Source organism: Trichosurus vulpecula, chromosome 3 (assembly GCF_011100635.1).
Source record: "Trichosurus vulpecula isolate mTriVul1 chromosome 3, mTriVul1.pri, whole genome shotgun sequence".
Classification (NCBI taxonomy): Eukaryota; Metazoa; Chordata; class Mammalia; order Diprotodontia; family Phalangeridae; genus Trichosurus; species Trichosurus vulpecula.
In genome coordinates, this window is record NC_050575.1 from 121,347,228 (window position 1) to 121,370,800 (window position 23,573).

The window sequence follows — 23,573 nt, forward strand, 5'->3', positions numbered from 1 at the left end:
AGGTTAAGTGGCTTGCCCATGTCAAACATCAAATGAGAGAGGAAGCATAAAACTCAGGTCTTCCTGAATCTAAGTTTAGGAGGTAGTGTGATTGAGTGGATAGAACACAAGACTTGTGAAAATACCTGCACTTGAATCTTGGCTCTGCAACTTACTGCCTATGTGACCTTGGGCTTCTCAGGCCTCAATTTTCCTCATCTATAAAATAAGGGGGTTGGCTTGCTTTATCTCTGAGGTCCCTTTCACTTCTTATCTGTAAGCCTGTGATATATGGCCTACCCTCCTGTCGACTATGCTATACGACCCCTTATGATAGATGAAAACCATGGTACCTAGTCAGCTGAAATATTGTCTACCTACTCCCCAAAATAGACAATGGAAATTTAGAAAGCCCAAAGAACTCTAGACTGGATTCCCTCTAAATGTAGGTTTTTTCTAGCTCTGAGGAGTTATGATTTTAAAATCTAACTAACCTTGGGCAAGCTACTTCTCTGAGGCAGCCGGTAGTACAGTGGAAGACCTGAATTCAAATCTGACCTCAGATACTTACTAGCTGTGTGACTCTGGGCAAGTCATTTAACCTCTATTTGCCTCAGTTTCCTCAAAGGTAAAATGGGGATGAAAATAATAGCACCTCTCTTCTAGGTTTATAAAAGTGTTTAGCATAGCTCCTGGCACATGGTAGGTACTATTCCTTCCCTTACTCTTCTCATCTTTAAAGTAGGATTCTGAGGCAATATGGAGTAGTAGATAGAGCTTCATAGGAAGATTTTGTCTCAAGCTCTGACACATATGTTACCTTGGATAAGTCACTTAACCTCTCAGTGCATCCAGGTGACAATTTTCATTGATAGAGAGAATTTCTTCACCACGAGTTGCCTGCCCTCTCCACCCCCTACGCACATGCTTGCGTGCGCACGCGCACACACACGTGCACACACACACACACACATACACACACGCACACACACACACACACACCCCACTCCTTTCAAAAGTGGAATATTAATCCTTGCTGTGTCTCCTTCTCAGGAACATTGTGAAAATCCAATGGATTAACTAAAATGTAAAAACTTTGTGTACTGTCGTTCACATGCTAAGGATCCTCCAGTCCATCACAATAAACACTTCTTAATTGCCTGCTCTATCACCAAAACACAGTGTTGGCAAAGAGAAGAAAAAGAAAAAAAAGAACCAGCTGCTGCCCTCTAGGAGTTTCTAGTATCCCAGAGTGAGCACAAATAAATATAACAGGTAAAGCTGAGAAAGGAAAGGACAGCAATGATTGCTGATATTCAGGACGGTTCCACAGAACAGCTGGGACTTGGCTTATGCCTTGAAGGAAGACAAAAATTTTGAGAAGTAAAAATGAGAATGGATTGCTTTAAAGGCATAGAAAATGACTTGTGAGAATGGGCAGGTCCAACATTTTACACATTAGAACAAGATAAGATCAAAATGGGTACATGAATTAGACAGAAAAGGTGATATCATAAGCGAATTAGGGGATCATGGGAAATTTTACTTGTCAGATCTATGGATAAGGAAGAATTTATGACCAAATGAGAATGGAGACCATTATAATTTTGATTATATGAAATTAAAAAGGTTTTGCACAAACTGATACAGCCAGATTTGAAGGAAAACAGGAAACTGGTCAGCGGGGCAGGGAGGAGGGGGAGTTATAGCAAGTTCCTCTGATAATAGCCTTATTTCTCAAATAGAGAAATGATTAAAATTTATAGGAACTCAAGCCATTCCCCAGTTGATAAATGGTCAGAGGACATGAAATGGTCATTTTCAATACGAAAAAATCAAAGCTATCTGTAGTCATATGAAAGAAATATTCTAAATCACTATTGATTAAAACAAAGTAAAACAACTCTGAGGTATCACCTCACACATATCAGATTGGTTAATATGACAGGAAAGGAAAATGACATAATGTTGGAGGTAATGTGGAAAAATTGGGACACTAATGCACTGCTGATGGAGTTGTGACCTGATGCAACCATTTTAGAGAACAATATGGAACTGTGCCCCAAAGACATCAAAGAAAAAGGAAAAGGACCTATTCACTCTTTTTGTGGTGGCAAAGAACTGGAAATTGAGGGGATGTCCATGAACTGGAAAATGGCTGCACAAGTCATGGCATATGACTGTGATGGAATACTATTGTGCTATAAAAAAAATGAAACAGAGATGGTTTCAGAAAAATCCTGAGATTTATATAAACTGATGCAAAGTGGAGTGAGCAAGAGAATACTGTTGTACGTAGTAACAACAATATCGTCAGATGATCAACTGTGAATGACTTAATTATTCTCAGCAATACGACGATCCAAGACAAATCCAAAGGACTTCGGATAAAAAAAAAATGCTCTCCCCATCCAGAGGAAGATCTGATGAAGTCTGAATGCAAATAGAAGCATAACCTTTTTTTTTCACTTTCTTTATTTTTCTTGCTTTTTTTTTTAAAAAAGGGCTAATATGGAAATATATTTTGCATGATTTCACGTGTATAACTGATATCACATTTTTTGTCTTCTCAATCAGTGGGTGAGGATGGGAAGAAAAGAGAGAATTGGGGAGGACTAAAGAATCTGCCCCTACTGAATGTGACCAGGGAATAATCAACAACTGATGCTTCTAGAACCTCTTACTGTCACCATTTTTCAATAACCACCCCTCATTTGAAATTGATACCATCCGTTCCTATCTCTCAATCTAGAAATCGTTGTTGCCATTTTCTAAACTACTGATCATTCTTCCTCTTTGCTCAAGGACTTCATTATGAGGCGTATGATCCTCTCAAAAATCCCCCCTCAACCCCAGGTACACATTGTTATAATAATAATAATAATAATAATACCACCACCGCCATCATCAACAACAACAACGGCTAACACATAGAACACTTTAGGGTTTCAAATCACTTTACATATATTATCTCATTTGACATATTGGTTTCTCTTCAATCACTCTGGTCCCCCTATTTTATCATTCTCCTCAACTGCCAAGATTTCCATCTCTATTCTATCTCAGCCTGACACACTATAGACCTTAATGATGACTCAAAACTGTGGTGTTTATTATCTTGGGACATTGAAATCCCCCTCTCTGATCATCTCCTCCTGTCCTTTTTTTTGTCTCACATGTAATATAATATCTTTATCCTTTGGAGACTTCTGGTCCTTCAATTTCCTCCTATTTTGCAAATCAACCATGTGGTGGCTTCACTCTCCTCTCTTTACAATCTTAACCTTATAGTTAACTAGTTTAACAATGTATCTTAAATGTCCAGTACAGTTGTTCCAAACCTCCACTTCCCCTTACAATTCCTACTTTTCAATGCTTACTTTACCTTCTCACTTAGCGATAACTTCATCTCCTACCTCATTAAAAAAAAAAGCAAGATTATTTCATTGGCCTTTTTGTTTCCCAGTTTTATAGCCTTGGAGTCATCTTTGACTCTTTCCTCTTGCTCACACCCCTCTCTGACCAGTCGTCAACTCCTAATTTTCCACCTACAGTACCTCCTCACTCAGGCTGACAAAACCAAGCTTACACTCTTAACACCTCTCTTCTAGACTATTACAATTTCCTGTTGATTCCTCTGTCACGTATCTCCACATTCTATAAACCATTCTTTACAGATAGCCTCAAAAAGAGGTGGAAATAGCTAAAGCACTAGCCACCTTCCCTGATCAAAAAAAATCTTCAATGGCTCCCTATTGACTTTAGGTCAATTTCAGCACTTAAGGCTCCCCACATTGTGGATCTAGCATACCTGTCTAGTTTTAATTCTTATTAGCCTCCTTCGCATACTCTATACTCCAGGCAAAATGAATTACCAACAATTTCCTGAATTTGCCCGACCCCACCCCACCAACCCTGTCCCAGTAGTTACAAAAACTGTTCCCTCAGCCTAGAAAATACTCTCCTTTTCTTTGTCTTCTCTTTATTCATTCTCATTTGAGGTGACACTTCCTCTGTAACCCTTCCCTTATCATCATAACTAATAGCATTTCCCTCTGCAATGATTCCTGAGTATTCTGAAGTCTTTACAACTTCTTCACAACCTTTAATTAGTTCTCTGTGTAGTGCCTGCAGTAGAATGTAATCTCCTTGAGGTGAGCAATGCAATTTTCTTTTTCTTTCTTTCTTTCTTTCTTTCTTTCTTTCTTTCTTTCTTTCTTTCTTTCTTTCTTTCTTTCTTTCTTTCTTTATTTCTTTCTTTCTTTCTCTCTCTCTCCCTTCCTCCCTCCCTCTCTCTCTTTTTTCTTTCTTTCTTTCTATCTTTTCATCCTCAGTGCTCTTCACCCTAGAACTCTGATGGCACTTAAGAAATATTAGTTAAATTTTATCAAGCTAAAGTCCCTTCCAATTCTTATATTCTATGTCCCAACATTCTATATAAGGTCCTTTCCAGCTCTAACATTTTATGAATCTATAGACCTAAGTATTCTCGAAGGTACTTTTGAGCTCTAACCTATCAATCTATGGATCTGAATATTTGAAGTTGAAGGTCCCTTAAAAGCTTTAAAGAGGTTGTTTCAGATAAGGAAGCAGTACTTTGCCCAGTACCCAGGAGAGCAAACATTTGCCATTCATTATCCAAAGATGTTGTGCTGACTGACAAAATTAATAGGATCCATATTTTCAGATGAGTTCATAAATATACTTTCAGTGGCCATTCAGTGGCTAAAGAGGATTCCTTGGGGCCTGCTGAGTATTTCAAGGAAAAGGTTCAGGATGCCAGTATATCTTAGGTGTGTGATTCTCTGCCTTCTCCACCCAATATACAGGGGAGATAAGGTTTCTGTGAATGACAGTGGTGACCTTAAGGGGTAAAAATATTCTGAGGCTAATGAAATTGTGTTCCACTTCAATGTTTATGAAGTTCAAAATCCTTTGATCTGATCATAATATTTTATCGTTTCATCTTTTTCTATGTCTTCTGATCCTTAATTGTATTCTTCACTCTAATCCTCCGTTTTTCTCAATCATTTTTCTTTCTGACCTATCTATATAGCACCTCGCAATGTAGATCACCTTCTCCCTCCTGTATAATTTCTCTTGCTTTTTGTGACACTTCTCCCACTTGGTTCTCCTCCCACTTTTCTCACTACTCTTTTTTGTCCTCCTTTTCTGGTCTTCCAGAAAATGTATCCATGGTACCTGTACTATCTATAAATATGCTCCAAGGGTCTGTCTGGGTCTCCCTTCTCTTCTACATTATCTTGGGGTGATCTCATCACCTCTTATCAATTCAATTGTTATATTTATCCCAATTATTCCAAGATCTAAATTTCTAGCCCTAACCACAGTCATATAAGTAGTTGCAAAGATGAGACTAAAATCCCGATCTCTTTATTGACAGGTCATTCTTCTGTTGTTATTGTCATTTTTGTTTTGTTTTTTGGGTTTTTTTTTGTTTTGTTTTGTTTTGTTTTTCCATAATACTTCTTTATATCCTCCCATAACTTTTCACTGAGAGCTGGCTAGGCTTTAGTCTCTGAAAACTGACCTATCATTGGAATTTCCTTTCTTTCTTCTACCCATCAGTGGCACAATAGCACCTAGAACTATCTATGTATGTCTATGGATCTCATAGCCTGCTTGGTAAAGGAGATACAGTATCATTTATTCTCCTATTTGGATCCATAAAGTATACCCCTTTTGGAGAGTGGCACCTCATAACTGTGTGATTTCATACTACCCTTCCCTTACTCAAGACCAGGAGGATCTTGAACCAGATCCTTAAAATGATAGAATGCAAAATCTGAAAGGAACAATAAAACATAGAGTGCTAGAGGAAATAATTTAGGAAACTAGAGATGGAAGGGACCTCAGAATATGAAATGTCAAAGCTAGAAGAGACCTTAAAATATAATATTTTAGAAGAACCTAGAAAATAGAATGTAATAGTCACAGCATGTTAAAATCATTAAAACCTCAGAGATCAGTTACCTAGTGGCAAGGTCATTGGACAAAGACTTAAATGCTTTTCTGCCAGTCGAGTAAGTTATTTAGCCTCTACATGTCTCATTTTTGTAAAGTGTAAAATGAGGATGTTATAAAGAGGTGCCTTCTAGCTCTTTTCCAGCTCTAAATCTACGATCATCTTCAGTCATCACTGAGGCAGCTAGGTGGTCCAGTGGATAGAGTGTTGGACTTAGAGATATTTACTAGCTATGTGATGCCAAGCGAGTCATTTAATCTCTCTCAGCCTCCATTTCCTAATCTGAAAAATAGGGCTAATAATAGCACTGGCTTTCAGTGCTGTGTAAACGTTAAAGTACTACATAAACGCTAGCTGTATTATCACCTAATCCAGAGGTTCTTAAACTGGATCCCTTTCATGGGGAAGAAAAAAGACAAATCTTTGTTTTCATTAGTCTCTAACTGAAATGAAACATTTCCTTCAGAATATACATATATATGTATATATACACACACGCACATACATGTATGTACATGTGTATATATATATATATATATACGTCTGTGTATACACGCACATACTAGATTAGGAGCTCTTCTTGACTTTTGTGTTATAGACCACTTTGACAATGCGATGAAGCCTATGAATCCTTTCTTAGATTAATGCATATATAATATCTTATAATAATTGTATGTGTATATATATGTATGTGTATATGTAAGTACATATATGTATATATATGTGTGCGTGTGTATACACACACATATACTAGATTAGGACCTCTTCTTGATGTTTTTTGTGTCATGGACCCCTTTGGTAGTGTGATGACAACTATGAACCCCTTGTTAGATTATAAATATAATACATATATACCATATTAAAGTATTATATGTAATACATGTACAATTATATATATAATTATATATGTGTAATTATTATATCACATATGTATTATATATATGTATATATATATATAATCTAACAAGGGGTTCATAGGCTCCATCACATTGTCAAAGGGGCCCATGACACAAAAAACATCAAGAAGAGCCCCTAATGTAATCCAACCCTATCATTTTACAGATGAATAAGTCTTTTGCGTGCACGCGTGCACACACACACACATGCACACACACACACACACACACACACACACACACACACACACTCACACGGAGCTAAGATAAGAAGCCAGGTCTGCTGGATTCCAGGTCAATACAATTCCCCCTCCAGTATGCAACTTATTTTTGTCTAATCAATTTAAATCTCCAAAGCTTCCCCACCCTCCTGGGTCCTCCCTCTCTTCCCTACAGGCTAAATGTCTTACAGGGAATACAGGACTCTTGGCTCATAAAACAAAACCAATATTTGGATGCAGCTGGCTGGTTGGAAGTCAGCAATTGCCTTTGTCGTGAAGATGCTGCTAGTATATTGAACAGGCCTCCCAGCCAGAGCCACACGAAGGCAGAAACATGGATTCTTGTCAGTGCCTCCTGCTCCACTGCTAATCAGATGAAGGGAGCCTCAGTCACAATCCATTACCTACAGGTCTGTGACTTATTCTTAATGAGATCTGGCTAAAAGGCTAGAGATGAAAGAGGGGATTTGTCAAAATTATTCAGAAAGCCATCCACTAGATTGAAAAGATAACATAAGGAATACTGGTAAAGGTCACTTGCTTTATTAAGACAAGACTTTTGGGGGGCTAATCCTTCTCTTTCCAGGTTCCTTGAATGTAGACTTCGAGCTTCACAATCACATGTGAACTTCTCTTTTTGGGGTCACTATTTCCATTGTATCGGTACCCTCTTACATACCAACGTGGCTCAGAGCTTCATCATTGTCTTCTAGCATGACAGTCAGTCAGTCAACAAACATTTATTTAGTACGTACTATATGCCAAGAACAGCGTTAAGTGCTGGGTATGAAAAGGCAAAAGACAGTCCCTGATCTCAAGGAGCTCACGCTCTAATGGGGGAGATAACATGCACAAACAAGGTATAGAAAGAATGAATTGGCAATAATTTACAAAGGGATGGCACTAACATCAAGGAGATTGACAAAGGAAGGTGGGATTTTAACTGGGACTTGAAAAAAGCCAGGGAAGTCAGGAGGCGGAGATGAAGAGGGAGGTCACATCAGGCCTGGGGATCAGTCAGAGAAGATGTCCAGTGCTAAGAAATGGGCTTCTTGTGAGAAGAACAGTAGAGAGGTCACAGTCATTAGATAGAAGAGTACACTGTGATGAGTGAGATAGAAGAAGACTGGGAAGGTAGAGGGGAACAGGCTCTGAATGTCAAATAGAGGAATTCAAAGTTAATTCCAGAAGTGATAGGAAGCCATTGGACTTCGACTGGGGAGTGGAGTGTTGTGGTCAGAAGGAAGATCACTTTGACAGCTGAATAGAAAATAACCTGCAATGATGAGAGACTCCTTGTGGCAGACACATGTGCCAAGGCCTCTGGAAGTCTCGTTAATCCTCTGCGTGACCCCCATTTCTAAAATGAATTGCCCCTCATTGCCACTTCAAAGAATCCCTGACTTATTTCAAAGCACAGCTCAGTTGCCACCTTCTACACCAGGCCTTTCCTAATCTTGAAATTACTTTCCTGTGAATATACATACTTGGGGACTTGCTGCATCTCCCTTGTCCATCTTCAGACTGCACAGAATTCCTAGGAGGACAGAAACTATTTCTTTTTAGTCTTTACATCTCCACTATTGAGCACAGTGCCTCGCACATAGCAAAAATTTGAATAAATGTCTGTGGAATGAATTGAATGAATTTTACAGATGAGGAAACTGATGCCAAGGAAGGTAAAACAATTTACCAGTGATCACACAGCTAGCAAGTAAAAGAGCCAGGATCTGAACACACTTTCTCCGACTCCAAATTCAGTGCTGTTTCCAGGAGATCACAGAGGGGAGAATGACGTGACTTTTTTAAACTCACTTTTATCTCCTCTCTATCCAAGAGGGCCAGCAACTGTCACCCGTGGACACAATCTAGGTGATCAATTCAATTGTTTTTAATCAAGTAAGCAGTTTATGTTTAGTGAGCTCTTACCCTGTATGCAGCACTACATGGGACTGAGGTCAGATAGAAAGATGTGTGAGGCTTGATCCTTGCCTTCCAGTCAGGGGAGACAGACAAACAGATAGACAGACAGACAGACAGACAGATACAGACACACACACACACACATGAAGATAAAGACCTAGCATCAAACGGATGGTACAAATAGTAAGAGATGGAGGATATTAGAAGGCAGTATCTCTGAGGGCAGAGGTATTCAGAGAAGATCTCCCGGAGTAATTAAGATTTGAACTGGGACTTGCCGGATGGATTTGATTTTATTAAGCAGCAATAGTAAGGGATGTGTGTGTGTGTGTGTGTGTGTGTGTGTGTGTGTGTGTGTGTGTTCATGTGTGTAATGAACAAAGTTTCAAGGGATAAGGAGTAGATACTGAATAAAACAACTGGGTTGAAGGGAAGGTTTCTCATAGGAATTAGAATCAGTTTTAAAACTAGAAGAGACCTTGAGGATCAGTCAGCTCAACTCCCTCATTTTCACAGATGAATGACCTGAGGCCCACAGCGGGGAAGGAGCTATTTAACTTTACTGAGTACAGTGACTTTGTGTTGTATGTATATTACCTATATGTTATATAATATAAGGGAGATGGACTATATCTTAGACTACATCTAAGGTCCTTTCCAGGTCTCTGCAGTCGCCAAGTCAGAACTAGAAACCAGGACCCCTGACTTTCCCCCCTGGACATGAGCATGCACACACACACACACACACACACACACACACACACACACACACTTTTGACATCTTCCCACAATGTCAGAGTTCTTTCCCAAGATATCAGAGGTCCCAAGATCAGAGTTCTTTCCACTAAACCATGACAGAAACCTGCAGAAATTCATTTAAAGTTAAAAAAAATAGAGACTTGGACCTAAAGAAGAACTTTATGCTGGAGAAGATTGTAAAATTCTGAGATGAGTTAGGAGGGAGGTGTGACCAGATGGTTTGAGTGTGGTACTGCTTGGAGGTGGGGATATAGATTTGATGATGTAGCAAGGTCCCTTTCAGCCCTTCCAGTCTACACTTCTACCTTCCTCACTGTTCCTTCTGTGCTGCTTAGGGTTCTCTTCTTTTCAGTGGGATCATTTGTCCCAATATCCTTTAATTCTTGAATGAGTAGCATTAAAAGGGACTGTAGGACATACGATGTTAAGAGTTGGACTGTATCTTAGAATGCCAAATGGGAGAGATGGAAAGAATTCTACAAATTACCAAAATGAAACTATTCAGTATACAGATGAGAAAAATGAACTAGAGGATATAACTTGCCCAATGCCACAAACTTCACCAGTGATAAAGCTAGAAAAAGAACACAGGTTTCTTAGCTCCCAGTCTGGATTTATTTTTTCCCCTATATTCCAACTCTGTTTAGTTTCTACCCTTTGCCATTTGTCTTTTTTTTTCTTTCACAGAAATGAGATCTATGTTGCATTCATAGATCTTCCCCACACCTAGACAAAATCTTCAATCTCTGCATGCATCAATTTCCCCAAAAGTAAGACAGGGAAGATAATATCTGCCCTCTGCCTCCCTTCTCAGATGGATGAAAGATTCAATTACATGATGCCCATAGAAGACCTATTGGGTTTCTTGGAGAGAGATGTGTGAAAATAGAGAATTATCATTGTATGGCTATTGTTATTACTACTGCTGCTGCCACAGCTGCTCTGACTACTAACTTCCCTTTATTGTTTTCATGTTTCATTTTTCCCCATCCTCACTGTTGCTGTCTTTTCCTCAATTCATTCTCTTTTCCTCTTTCTTGCTTCCATTCCTCCCTTGACCTCCATTTTATGGATGACTGCAGGGTGAATGTCCACTAGAGGAACTGTTGGGCATTGCTGTCCATCATTATCATCAATGGCAATTACCATCATCACCATCATCACCACCATCATCATCATCATTATCATCATCATCATCATTATCAGCAACAACCATCACAACAACTTTAATTTGGAATTTACAGTGTCATAGACATTAGAGGGATGTCATTCAAAAACATTTAGGCATAGCTCATTATGTACATATCATTATCCTTGGTTCTAAAGAAGGTACAAAGATAAGTAAGCTCTTATCCTCAAGGAACTTGTAATCCAATAGAAGAGATTAGGAAAGGACATAGATATAATATAAAATAGAATACTATGAATGCATTTAAAAAACGTAAGCAATGAATTCAGAGGAGGGAGAGGTCATCATTGGCTAAGAGGATCAAAGAATGCTTCATGGAAAGCAAGGCCTTCAAGGATATGAAGTATTATTGATATAGTTGGATATCACAAGAGGGCATGTTGGATGTCCCAGGGAATTGTGGCATGAGCACAGCAGAAGAGGTACGAAAACTTGAGGTATATTTGGATTATGAGACATAAGCCAGTTTGGCAGAGACAATAAAGTATACAAGACATTATTAGTGTGAGAAAAGGATGGAAAGGTAGGATTGAGCCACACTGTAGAGAGGGTTATATGCCAACCTAATGAGTTTGGAATTTATTTGTTTTTCAATATGAAGCAATTGACAGTTGTTGAGGATGAGGGAGATATAATCAGAGCTGTGTGTTTCAGTGGCAGCCTGTTTAGGATAGATTGGAATGAGGGGGATATTCAAGAGAAGACTAAACAGGAGACTACAGTAATAATCTAGGGCAGAGATGATACATACTTGAGCTAGGGTGGAGGCAAATGTAAATAGAGAGGATAGAGACAATGAAAGGGATATTGCAGAGACAGAAATGACAGGACAGGGATTCAAAAAGGTATAAGATATAGTCACATCTTGTCTATCTTTCTTCCTATCTTTCCTACTCAATATCACTTCTATAAGGGTTCCTTAAGGAACTAAGACAAGGCATAACTTACTAGGCCCCAGTCTCTTTCACAGAGTCTTATTCATAGATTTTTTCCGCAAGTCAGCTACCCTCATCCCCTTCTTTCTTGCTGTCTCCATTATTATGAAGCAATGGGGCTGATTGTTCCTTATCCACTATCTTCTCTAGCAGGAATGGGAGCACAAAGAGTTACCAAGATATCAGAACATCAAAGTCACATCGATCAATGCTCAGATCTTCTTTGCAAATCTAAGGCCAATTTTCCTCCCACTGACATTCTGAGCCATCCTTATTCTGCACTTTGGGAGAAGGTCATACCTGTCGGTTTCTCGGTCTCGTCAAAGCCCAGATATAATTTGATAGAGAAAATATGCACAGAAATGATTAGCAAATGAAACGAAAGAAAAAAAATCATAGAGGGAACCAGCATATGGAACCAAAGTTCTATAAAATACCCTATATTTCTTAGAATTCAAATAACACCTGTCAAAACACATTGAAAATCAAAAACAATAATGGAGAAAAATCCAGATGATATGTTATGAAATTTTAATATATATTAGGTCTGAAGCATCTATAAATAACACCATTTGGACATTTTCATCAAAATAATCAGATAAAGCTCACATTTCTATACTTTCTGTCAGAAAATAATTAATAACCACAAATTTCATGTGCTGTATATGTTAATTTTTTTTAAAAAATCACATTATTATAACTCTTACTTGATTTCCATGCTTTTACTTTTCATCTTTCTCTCTCCCTCTATCCTCTTTTTATCACTCTTCTTTTCATCCTCTTTCTAATTCTCTCTCCCTTTCTTCCCCCTTTTCTTTCTCTCCACTATTTCTTTGTCACCATCACCTTCCCTTTTTCTCTTTATCTTTTCTCTCTCTCCTGCCTCTCTATCTTCCCTCTCTTCTGACACTATCATTCCTCTTTCTAGTTTCTCTTTTTTCTTTCTCTCTTTTCCCATAGTTCCTTCTTCTCTACCTCAGCTTCTTCATTATCCATTCTACCCCTGGTCCCTCCTTTGTGTCCCAACACACTCTCTGTTTCCTATATCCCACTTTCTTACCTTGGAGGTGGAGTTTGCTCTCCGTGCTTTGTAGAAGGACAGAACTCACAGAGTCCAGATTGTCATAGCTGTTGCAGCCCAGGGGACCAGTGCGGGTTTCTGTTACCTAGTAATCAAGAACAACATTAATGGGTTGCCTCTCAGGGAGCATACACAGGGTCGGCCCTTGTCAAGTGAAAGTAGGAAGGGTTAGTCATTGATGGCTTCTCACTCAAACTCAGCACCCTCTTCTCTCTCCTACTCCATGTACAATTCCCATATCAAGTCCCAATCCTGTACTCTTTTTCCTCTGTCAGCTAATCCCCACCCATATGCAACTGCTAAGAACTCAAAGTTTTTCTCTTCTTGCAGGTAAGGGCATTCTTGGGACAAAGGATGTCTGTGATAGACCCTCACATTGTCAAGATTCAAAGGACTGGAGGATCAATAGTAGAATTTTAGGTCTCATGACATGGGAAGGGACATATTTTGAATAGAGATCCTCAAATCATGCCACATCAATAGCTGCTCACTCTACCAATTTATAATGTTGACTCTCCCCTCTCCAGTTACTTCCCCCTTCCTTATCAAATGCTGCACCCAAAAAAGGACCCCTTAATCTTTCTCTCCCTCCATCCTCCAGTTGAATGTGAGCTCCTTATGGGAAAGGGGCTGTTTTTGTATTTTCATCCTGAGCACTTAACAAAAGTTTGCAAATAATAAGTGTTTAATAACTATATGTTAAATAGTTGGATTTGGTTGGATAACTATCAGAAAGAATGTCAAACTTCTCCCTTCACTAACCACTATACTTTCATTTCTGCTTGTTCCCAGTCTCCTTAATGTTTTACAATGGAAAGATTTCTTGACTGGAGATTCGAAGACTGGGAATTAAGAATGCTTCCCTTTCAAAAGGCCTTCTACTGTAAGTACTTTAATCCTATGCAGGTGGAAATCCTTTGGGTGACTGTCTTGTTATTTGGTTGTTTGTTTAGTCTATCATAGACTAAAAGTGGGTGCCAGTGTTATTTCTGTTGCTACCTCATTGTGTGACATTAGGCAAGTCACTTACCCTTCTGGACTTTGTTTTCCTTTTCTGTAAAATAGGGACACTGATAAATGTTTTTCTTGCTTCAAAAGGTAATAGTAAAGAATTAAAAAAGTAACAGATCACTGTATGAATAAAAGTGTCACTAACAAAAAATCATATACCTTCAGGATACAATCTCACAGACTGTGTTAGGTTCCTGTGCTTCATGGTGGTGGTACACATGGAACTGAACCTAATAAAGTCAATACTTTCTGACAGGGCAAGATAGAATCATAGGCCAAGAACTTCAAGGGGCCTTAAATATCATCTCCTCCACTCCTCATTTGCATTTTACCAATGAAAAAACAGTTAGAAAAGTTCAGAATGCCCAAGGTCACACAAGGGAGTAAGTAGGAGAATAAAGATTTAAATCCATGTCCTGAGACTCAAATTTCATGTTGCTATACCACATGAGTCCTCAGGTCAAAGACTCAAACCAGAATAGTAAATAGTTACAGGTGGCAATGTCTTCAAATGTTGTCCAGAGACAAGAAAAAAAAACAAATACAAATACAAAAGCAAAAAAAAGGTCTCTCTCATGGGTTGCAGAGAGAAATGGATTCTCCAGTGAGGCTTCCTACATGTGATTGCCCAGGAAACCCTGAAAGGAGGAAGCTTTTCTTTCCCAGATGCACTAGAGAGGATTATCAGCTGTCAGAGCTTCAATATCTCAATTCAGCATCCCATAGTGGGGATGTGCAGTGGGGGAAGCGGGGGGAAGAGAAGAGACGTGGTCAGGGAGCCGTTTCATAGTCATGAAAAAACCAGCTCTTTCAGAATTCTCACACAGTGAGAGTTTAACACAGATCCCACATTTGGTAGTGAAGTCTCTAACAATTTGGGTTCATCAGTGTCAGAGAAATTGGCCCTTTTTCTAGCATATTTGTTTCTCTACTCCCCTCCACTCTTCTGCTCTCCTCTCCTTTTCTCCTTTTTTTCCTCTCTTTTTTCCCTTCCTTCCTCTTCCTTCCCCTCTCTTCTCCTCTCTCCCTTTTCTCTCCTTCTCTTATTTAGTATACCCATAGGTTACAAAGAGATAATAGCATCTGAAGTGACATTACCTAGGGCCCAAACATGGCATTGCTTCTTATTCCTTATATGAGTTTGGTTATGCCACCCGCCCTCTCTAAACTTGAGCTCATCTGCAGGAACGGGAGAAGGACTCAATCTCTAATGTTCTTTTCAGGTCTAGATTTTAGGAATAATCTAAGAACTCTCTTCTACCCACATGTTCATTTTGCCTTTGTGAATCTTGGGGATTTACTTTTTCCCGTTGCCTACCTGAATTTGTCACTTTGCTCCCTACTCTCTCAATATCACTGGGAAGTCTTGGTGAACTTTACCTATCTGGAAATCATTTAGTGAAAAATCACTAACATAGCTATGAAGAAAAGGGAAGGATAACATCCATATGTATGTATGCATGTATACGTATGTTTGTAATATACATGTAGACATATATATATATATATATCAGAATATATGTGAGAGTCATGTATTTCTTTGCATGACAGAAGAGTGCTTTGGTTGATGAAAGTACTAACCACATGGTTCACTTTAAAAATGACCTCCCTTTATTCAGAAATGCATTTTACAACAGAAACATATTTCCTGCTAAGAAGAGGACTGTAATGATAGCCATGGGGTTTATAGGTCAAGGAAAGGTCTATGTTTGAGTCCTGACTCTTAATACTTCATAGACCTGTGATTATGGGAAAGTAATTTCATATCTTTGGGGCTCAGTTATAAAGCATATGTAATACTCCTTGGACAACCTACATCACAAGAAAGTTGGGAGAAAAATGACTTGCTAGGTATGGAACATTACAGGTAGTGCCTTTTTGTATCAATATCCATTCCACTATCATAGTAATCCATTGCACTAATCAGGTCTTGATCAACTTGGATTAGTCCCAGCTAGATCCATCTCATCCTTAAAGAGCATTAGAATGTGAATCCAGTGACCTAGATTCTGATCCTGGCTATTTCACAAACTTACAATGTGACCTTGAACAAGCTCTTTCTCAGGTCCCTTTCTATGTTATGGCATGCTATGGTGCAGTGTCTATGTTCTAGCTATGTTTTAGCTCTAACATTCCAAGTTTTATGTTCTAAAATTCTGTATTCTATGTTCCCTTCCAACTCTATCATTCTTTGTTCTAGAGACCCTTCTAAATTCTTACATCCTATATGTTCTTTTGTAATAACCTCCCCATTCAACCTTGAAGGTCTATGATGCTTTGGAAGATCTGCTCATCCCTGCCTTATAAGTCTATCCTATATTCCCTCTCTCTGGGACATGCCCCCAAACCATATACCTTGATTGCTCCGGTGGAGATCTGTATCTCATGGAGTCTCCTCATTGTGCCATCACGGTCGACAAAGTACGAGGATGCGAGCTGGTGCAGAGCCTCCACGCTTTGGGTAGCATTCCCTGACTTTCTGTCAAGTCGGCTTTTGTCCATGTACATGGTCAAGGCCTCCTCTCCTGTTCGGGGGAAATCAGAGAAATTACATGATTTAGAAGGCTCCCTTAGTGATATTTCCAGTCAGCTTTACCTGTCTATCTTGTTTCACTAAACAGGACACTCACTAACCAGTGACTTTTCTCCAAATTATTCCTGTACTTTCTCTTGAAACTCAAAAGCAGAATTCAAGAGCTGTGCCCTGAAGTCATTTTCAAAGGAAAACTTTTCAGACCATGGACCAGTACGCAGGTGATCTTGGGATGATCTCTAAGTTTTTTCTAACTACAATATTCTATGAGTTGTATGAGTCAAATAAGAATGAGAAAAATGGAGAAATAACGGCCCCTAGAATCAGATAAGTTAAATATGAATCCCTACCATGCTACTCACTTTATGTGGCCTTAGCCGAACCTCTTATTCTTTCTGCACCTCAGTTTCTTCTTTTGTAAAATAAGTTATTTGAGCTAGATGGACCTTGAGATACCTTCCTAGTCTAGAATATAAATCTGTGATATAAAATTTCATCCAATTCTATGTTTCTCTAAAGATTCCAGATTGACTGCTTGCTACCTGTGTGACACTGTCAAGTTATATCTTTGTCTTCCTTTCATGACCTAGCCTAGGGCCATGTACATAACAAGCAGTCTAAATGTTCTTTGACATTTCCTAGCTGTGGGTCAATAAACATTTACTATGTACCAGGGGATGTGCTAATCACAAGGGATTAAAAAAAGGCAACAGATAGGCCCAGCCCTCAAGGAGCTCACAATCTGATCCAGGAGACAACAAGAAAACAGATATCTACAAACAAACTGTATAAAGTAGAAGTAGGAAATTACTAAGAGAGGGGATATGAAGATTCGAGGAGGTAAAGTATTCCAGGGATGGGAGACAACCAGAGAAAATGCCTGGAGATGAGAGTAGTGTCTTGTTTGTGGAACACCAGTATTACTGGACTGAAGAGTGCTTCATGGGGAGTAAGGTATAAGAAGACTGGAAAGATAGGAGGGAGCTAGGTTACGAAGAGATTTGACAGCCAAATGGAGGATTTTGTATTTAATCATGGAGGTGATAGGAAGCCACTGTAGTTTATTAAACCAGTTTATGGTCAGACCTGCACTTTATGAAAATCACTTTGGTGGCTAAATGGAGGACAGATTGGAGTTGGGAAAGACTTGAGGTAGGCAGGTACACCAACAGGCTACTACAATAGTGCAGGCATGATGCAATGAGGATCTGCACCGGAATGATTGCAGTGTCAGAGGAGAGAAGGGGGCACATTTGAAAGATATTACAAAGGTCAAATCAATAGGCCTTGGCAACAGATTGGATTGGGGCAGGTGTGTGAAAAATAGTGAGGGGCTGAGGACGACACTTAGTTTGTGAGCCTGAGGGACTTGGAGGATAGTGTCATGTCCTCTACAGTCATGGAAACTGGAGAGGGGGTTTTGGGGAAAATAATGAATTCAGTTTTGGACATGTTGAGTTTATAAGATATCTACTGGACATGTGATTTGAGATGTCTGAAAAGCAGTTGGAGATGGGAGAGTGAAGGTTAACAGAGAAGTTTGGACAGGACAAGTCAATTCAAGTATCATTGGTGTAGAGATGATCAATTAAATTCATGGGAGCCGATAAGATCACTAAATGAAATAATATAGAAGGAAAAGAAAAGATGGCCCAAGATAGAACTCTGTGGAACAACTATGGTTAGAAGGAGGGATCTAGATGAGAATTCACTAAAGATGATTGAGAAGGAGGAATTCAATAGGTAGGAAGAGAACCAGGAGAGAGTTGTATCCTAAAAACCCAGAGAGAAGAGAGTATCAAGGAGGAGAGGGTGATCAAAAGTGTCAAAGGTTACAGAGAGATTGAGGAGACCGAGAATTGTGAGAAAAAATAAAACAGTGGATTTGGCAATTAAGAAATCATGAGTAGCATTGTAAAAAGTGATTTTGGTAGAATGATAAGGCTGGATGATATTACTAGCTATGTGACTTTGAACAAGTCAGTTAACCTAAGCCTCAGTCTCCTCAACTGTAAAATGAGGATAAGACTTTTTAAGACCTACCTCATAGGGTGGTGGTGAGGCTCAGATAAGGAAATATATGAAGTGCTATGTAAATGTCAACTATTGTTATTATTATGGACAATAGATTTAGAGCTGAAAGGGAGCTTAAAAGTCACCTGGCATGATACCCTTATTTAAAATAGTGACACCAATCACCCCTTGTATTTTGTATATTACATGATTCTTGTGAGGAAAACACTCTCAAGCACTGTAGACATTGGAAGCTTAATTATTACAACGAATGACTAGAAAGTCAGGATTAGGGAAAGGGAGTTGTGAGACTGGTGGAGGAAGGTAAAGGAGGAGGGGAAGCTGGCAGGGAACCAGGGTTCCCCCTGGACTAAGAGCTGGTAGAAGCTGAGCTTAGATCAGGAGGGGTTAATAGGCTTCTTGCTGCATTATTAAGACTTAATTTCCTGTTTATTAAGATGATGTTCTGTTCAAAGTTGTCTTCCCTTTTGGGTATTCCTACAAATTACCTCTCTGCTTCACAGATTCTCTTTCTGAGCTTCAGTGGCCTCCAAGTGACTTTGTACCAAGCTTCCCACCCCCTCCACTTCCCAACAAGAGTGTGCCTGGCTCTGCTGAGGGCTGAGGGCAAAAAGGAGGCACCGGCTGGAGGGGAGGCTGACTGCTTTACACCCTGATTAACAATGAGCCATTCACTGCTTACAGAAGTGGGTTAGGGATGGCAGGGCAGCCTGCATCTCTCTGTCCTCTCCCACACTGGCTTCCTCTTTTCTCCTCAGTCAGGGGAAGGTCTAATGGAAATGGGGATTCTAATGAAAGCTCACACATAGCAGCTCTCCTGAGCTCCAGGGTGCTCTGTTTTCCAAAAGCAGGGTCTTCAGAGAGGTTAGGGAAATCACAGCCACTATGAGACAATGAATGTGAAATAGCAGGAAGAGAAGGCAAAAAAGAGAGAACTAAACAGCCTCTCATTCCAGCTCTATTGCCTTCCTCTGGATGACCTTGGGCATCACCATCAAAGGCCTCATCAGCAAAAGTGAGGGAGTTTGCCTAAATGATCTCTGTGGTCCTTTCCATCTCTGACAAACTATGTTCTGAGGTTTCAGCTAGGCGACAGGGTTGTCCTGAGGAAACAGCTGTGTTCATTTTAAACAATCTTGAAATGGGAGATGTTGTTTTTGTTGTTCGACCAATGAATCTGCCCATAAGCTGTTAAGCACCTACTATATGCCAGGCACAGGGAATCCAAGAACAAAGAAAGAATGAAACAATCCTGTTTCACCAGCAGTTTACATTTTTTATGGAAGACACAATACGTACATATAAAAGTACATACAAAATAATGATAGAGAGATTTGGGGTATCCTAAATCTTAGTGCAGTTTTAATGTTTAATAATTACATAGGTATAAAAGCTATATCCTTACATAAATAACATTTGAGAGACTACTTATTAAAATAAAAAATTTGATGAATTTCTTATTAAAATTCAATATAATCAACAGCTTATGCAATACATCACTGTACTTGATTTTCAAACTTTGTAAAAATTTTCATCATCAGCTGTTTCTCAGTAATTGACAGAATTGCATTTCTAATACTGGCCTTAAGATCATCCGGAGAACAAGGTTTTGATGCCTACATGACAGTTTTGATGGACCCTCATAAGAAAACAAAAGTCTAATGGAGACAGATCTAGTTATTGAGGTGTCCAAGCAAGAAGACCTACTCTACCAATCCACTAGTGTGAAAAAATGTCATTCAGAAACTGTTGGTTAGGCAGTGCATAATAACAGTGTCCCATCTAATTAAAATTAAAATGTATTATTTAAAACTAAATAAGTAAAAAGAAATTTAAATAATTGAGCTTTTGAACTTTTAAAAATAATTTGTAACTTCTATACTTCTGAAGATATTATAGCTTAAAAACACACTAAGACTTTGGGGATGATATGTGTGTATATACACATATGTATATATGTATATACACAAAATAAATACAACATAAATATTGTTATTTGATTAATATTATTCTGATCTTTTTGGAACATTGTTTAAATAGAACCAGCTCTGGGACAAATTTCTACTCTGCTGTTGATGATGATGATGATGGTAGTGGTGGTGGTGGTGGTGGTGCTGCTGCTGCTGCTGCACTGTTTCTGGTAGTGGTGGTGTTTGTTAGGCTGTTGCTGCTGATGTTCAGCTCTAACATTCTATTTTCTCTAATTACTATGACCACTCTTATTTTTGTACCAGCTCTCTCTGAAAAGGCTCTAAGGTTTGATATATTAATTACCTAAATTTCAGAAGAGTTACAACTGTAAATGACCCAATGTCAGGTGTACTGAATTGCCAAGAATGCCCCATGCAGAAATGGTGCAGAAGAAACATTAAGGTCGTGTATGTCCCACCAAAGAGACAACTTGATCATGCTGTGGCAATAAGGGACCACAGATGGAAAACACCAAATGTGGTATGGCCATCTATGAACACTGAAAGAGCCAGAAGGAAGCTCTCAGCATATTGGCTAGATCTACCAAGGATTAATGAAAAACTCGGAGCAGGAAAACATGGTCATTTAGTCCAACGCCTGCATGTTATAGATAAGGAACTGAGGCCCACTGAAGTAAAGTGACCTTTCCAAGGTCAGGTGGTCGAGTCAAGTCAAACTCAGATTCTATGATTCCCAGATTAGTGTTCTGTCCACCACACCATACTGTGTTGCTAAGGACATAGACAAAATTTACACAGAATAAGAGGACTTGGATGAGTTCCAATATGTGCCCCAGTAGTGGGAAGACACATACTAATAAGAGAGAAAGAAGGGGAAAGGAATAAGCATTTATATAGCACCTACTATATAGGTCAGGCACTATGCTAAATACTTTTTCATTAATATCACCTCATTTGATCCTTACAACAATTTTGCGAGATAGTTGCTGTTATTATCTTTATCTTACAGTTAAGAAAACTGAAACAAATAGAGATTAAGTGAAATATTCAGAGTCACAAAGCTAGTAAGTATCTGAGGCTGGATTTGAACTCAGTTTTTCCTGACTCCTGGTCCACCATTCTAACCCAGTACACCATAAGCTGCCTTAATAAAGTGATAGATCCAATGAAATGTACGAATCTTTCAGGTGTCCTCCTTCCTGCCCTTCCTTTTTCCAACTCCTAGCCTCCTTTCCCTCTTCCCATTCCTCCTTTGGTGTCATCTCTTCCAAATCTCAATCTATGGTCCTATGATCCTCCACCCCTCCCCACTATGGACTGAGTGTGCACTTACGTCTCATTGTCCGACATTGGCTCTCATCATAAAGCTTTGCATATTTTAAAATGTTGTGCTGTAAGAACAGGAGCGGAACAAGGCTCTGTGAATAATTTACCACTTTGCCTCACTGAAATTAAAAATATATTTCACTGCAAAAGGTCTTCATTATTTGGAATTTCTAGGGACAAGGGAGGAAAATAGCTTCCAATGGGGAAACTCAATTTGCCTACTGACATCTTAAGTTTTCAATGATGAGCTGAAGCAAACCTGAGGTGGGAGGAATACATCATTGCCAGAGAAATTGTGCCTCCTACATATTTATTTCTCTTCTTGGGGTTAATGATAGCTCACATTTCTATATTGCTTTACAATTTTCAAAAAGCTTTTCTCAAAACAGTCCTGTGAAATTTGCTCCATGTATTATCTCCCATTTTAAAGATAAAGACACTGAGGCTGAGAGATGTGATTTTCACAAGTGGCAAAGCCAGACTTTATGTAATCCAGTCCAGTAATCTATGCACCACAACAAAACTTTCCATCATGAGCCACAAGATAAAGTAAGGCAGCACAGTGTACTGGAAAGAACAATGGACTTGAAGTCAGAAGACTTGGGCTTGAGATCTGCCTCTTCCCCTAACTCAGTTCATGGCCTTATACATGTCAATTAACCTCTCTGAACCTAATTTTCCTTATCTCTAAAATGGACAAATTAAATTCTGCACTGGATACCTCAAGAGATGAAATTCCAGTCTCAATTTCATCATATGTAAAACGAGAGGAATTTGGACTAGCTAACCCTAAGGACCCTTCCAACTCAAAATCCCTTGATTTAGTAACCATGAAAAAGTCCTGAACTAGGTAAGAAACTTGAATTTTAATTTTGGCTTTTCTACTAAATCACTGTGTGACCATGGATAAGTCATTTTCCTTCTCTAGGTGTCTGTTTTCTCATGTGTGAGATGAAGAGATTGGCCCAAGTGATTTCCAAGGTCCCTTTTTTTATCTAAATCCCTTAGTCCTATGATCTTATGAGATAATGAATGTAAAACACTCTGCAAACCTTAAAGCACCATTCAAAAGTGATTCACTAACTTCCAAAATCCTTATCCTGGCATTCAAAGACCCTCATGATGTAGTCTCAACCTATTTCACAAACCTTAACACCCACTATTCTCCTCCTCTCATACTCTTTTCCCACCTTCCCAAAAACATAGGAGTAACTGGTTGTGGGCCAGAATTGTGAGAGGAGAGCAAGCATTCTTGTTCCCAGGCCCTATGCCAATTTTAATCCTTTGGTAAAATGAATAGGAGCTGATTTTATGAAAGGAACTCCTCATGTCTAGCATGTTATACCATGACTTTACCATGTGACATAGAATAAGCTACTTTCATTCTTTGAGCTTCTATTTTCTTATTTATAAAATTTAAAGGTTGAGGTAGAGAGTCTTTAAGTTAGCTTTCAACTCCAACAATTTAAGGTCTATGTTCTAATGTTCTATATTTCCAGGTCTCTTCTAATTCTAGCATTCTGTGTTCTAATGCTTTGTATTCTAAGTCCCAAGAAGCCTATGTTCTAAGGTTTCTTCCCACTTTAACATTCTACAAGTCAAAGGTGTTGTCTCCTAAAATAGATGACAAAAGACTAAACCCAATTAATTCATGGCCTGTGAGTCTACATTTTCTGGTTAGGTCATCTAACTACTCACCATTTTGTATTGCTCATCACCAGGAGGGACACTTATGAGCTGTCTCTTCCAAGAGGACTCTGAATATCCCA

The 23,573-nt window shown here is 39.0% G+C and overlaps 1 protein-coding gene across 1 annotated transcript in view; it reads right to left on the reverse strand.

Annotated features, from left to right (window-relative positions):
- The window catches only part of BRINP1 (BMP/retinoic acid inducible neural specific 1), a 175,973-nt gene that overhangs the window by 40,067 nt on the left and 112,333 nt on the right, over nucleotides 1-23,573 (reverse strand). Inside the window, exons 4-5 of the mRNA XM_036752940.1 lie at nucleotides 16,336-16,505; nucleotides 12,949-13,054 (exon numbers count right to left, since the gene is read on the reverse strand). Coding sequence (XP_036608835.1) covers nucleotides 12,949-13,054; nucleotides 16,336-16,505 — 276 coding nt within the window. The remainder of the gene's footprint in view (nucleotides 1-12,948; nucleotides 13,055-16,335; nucleotides 16,506-23,573) is intronic.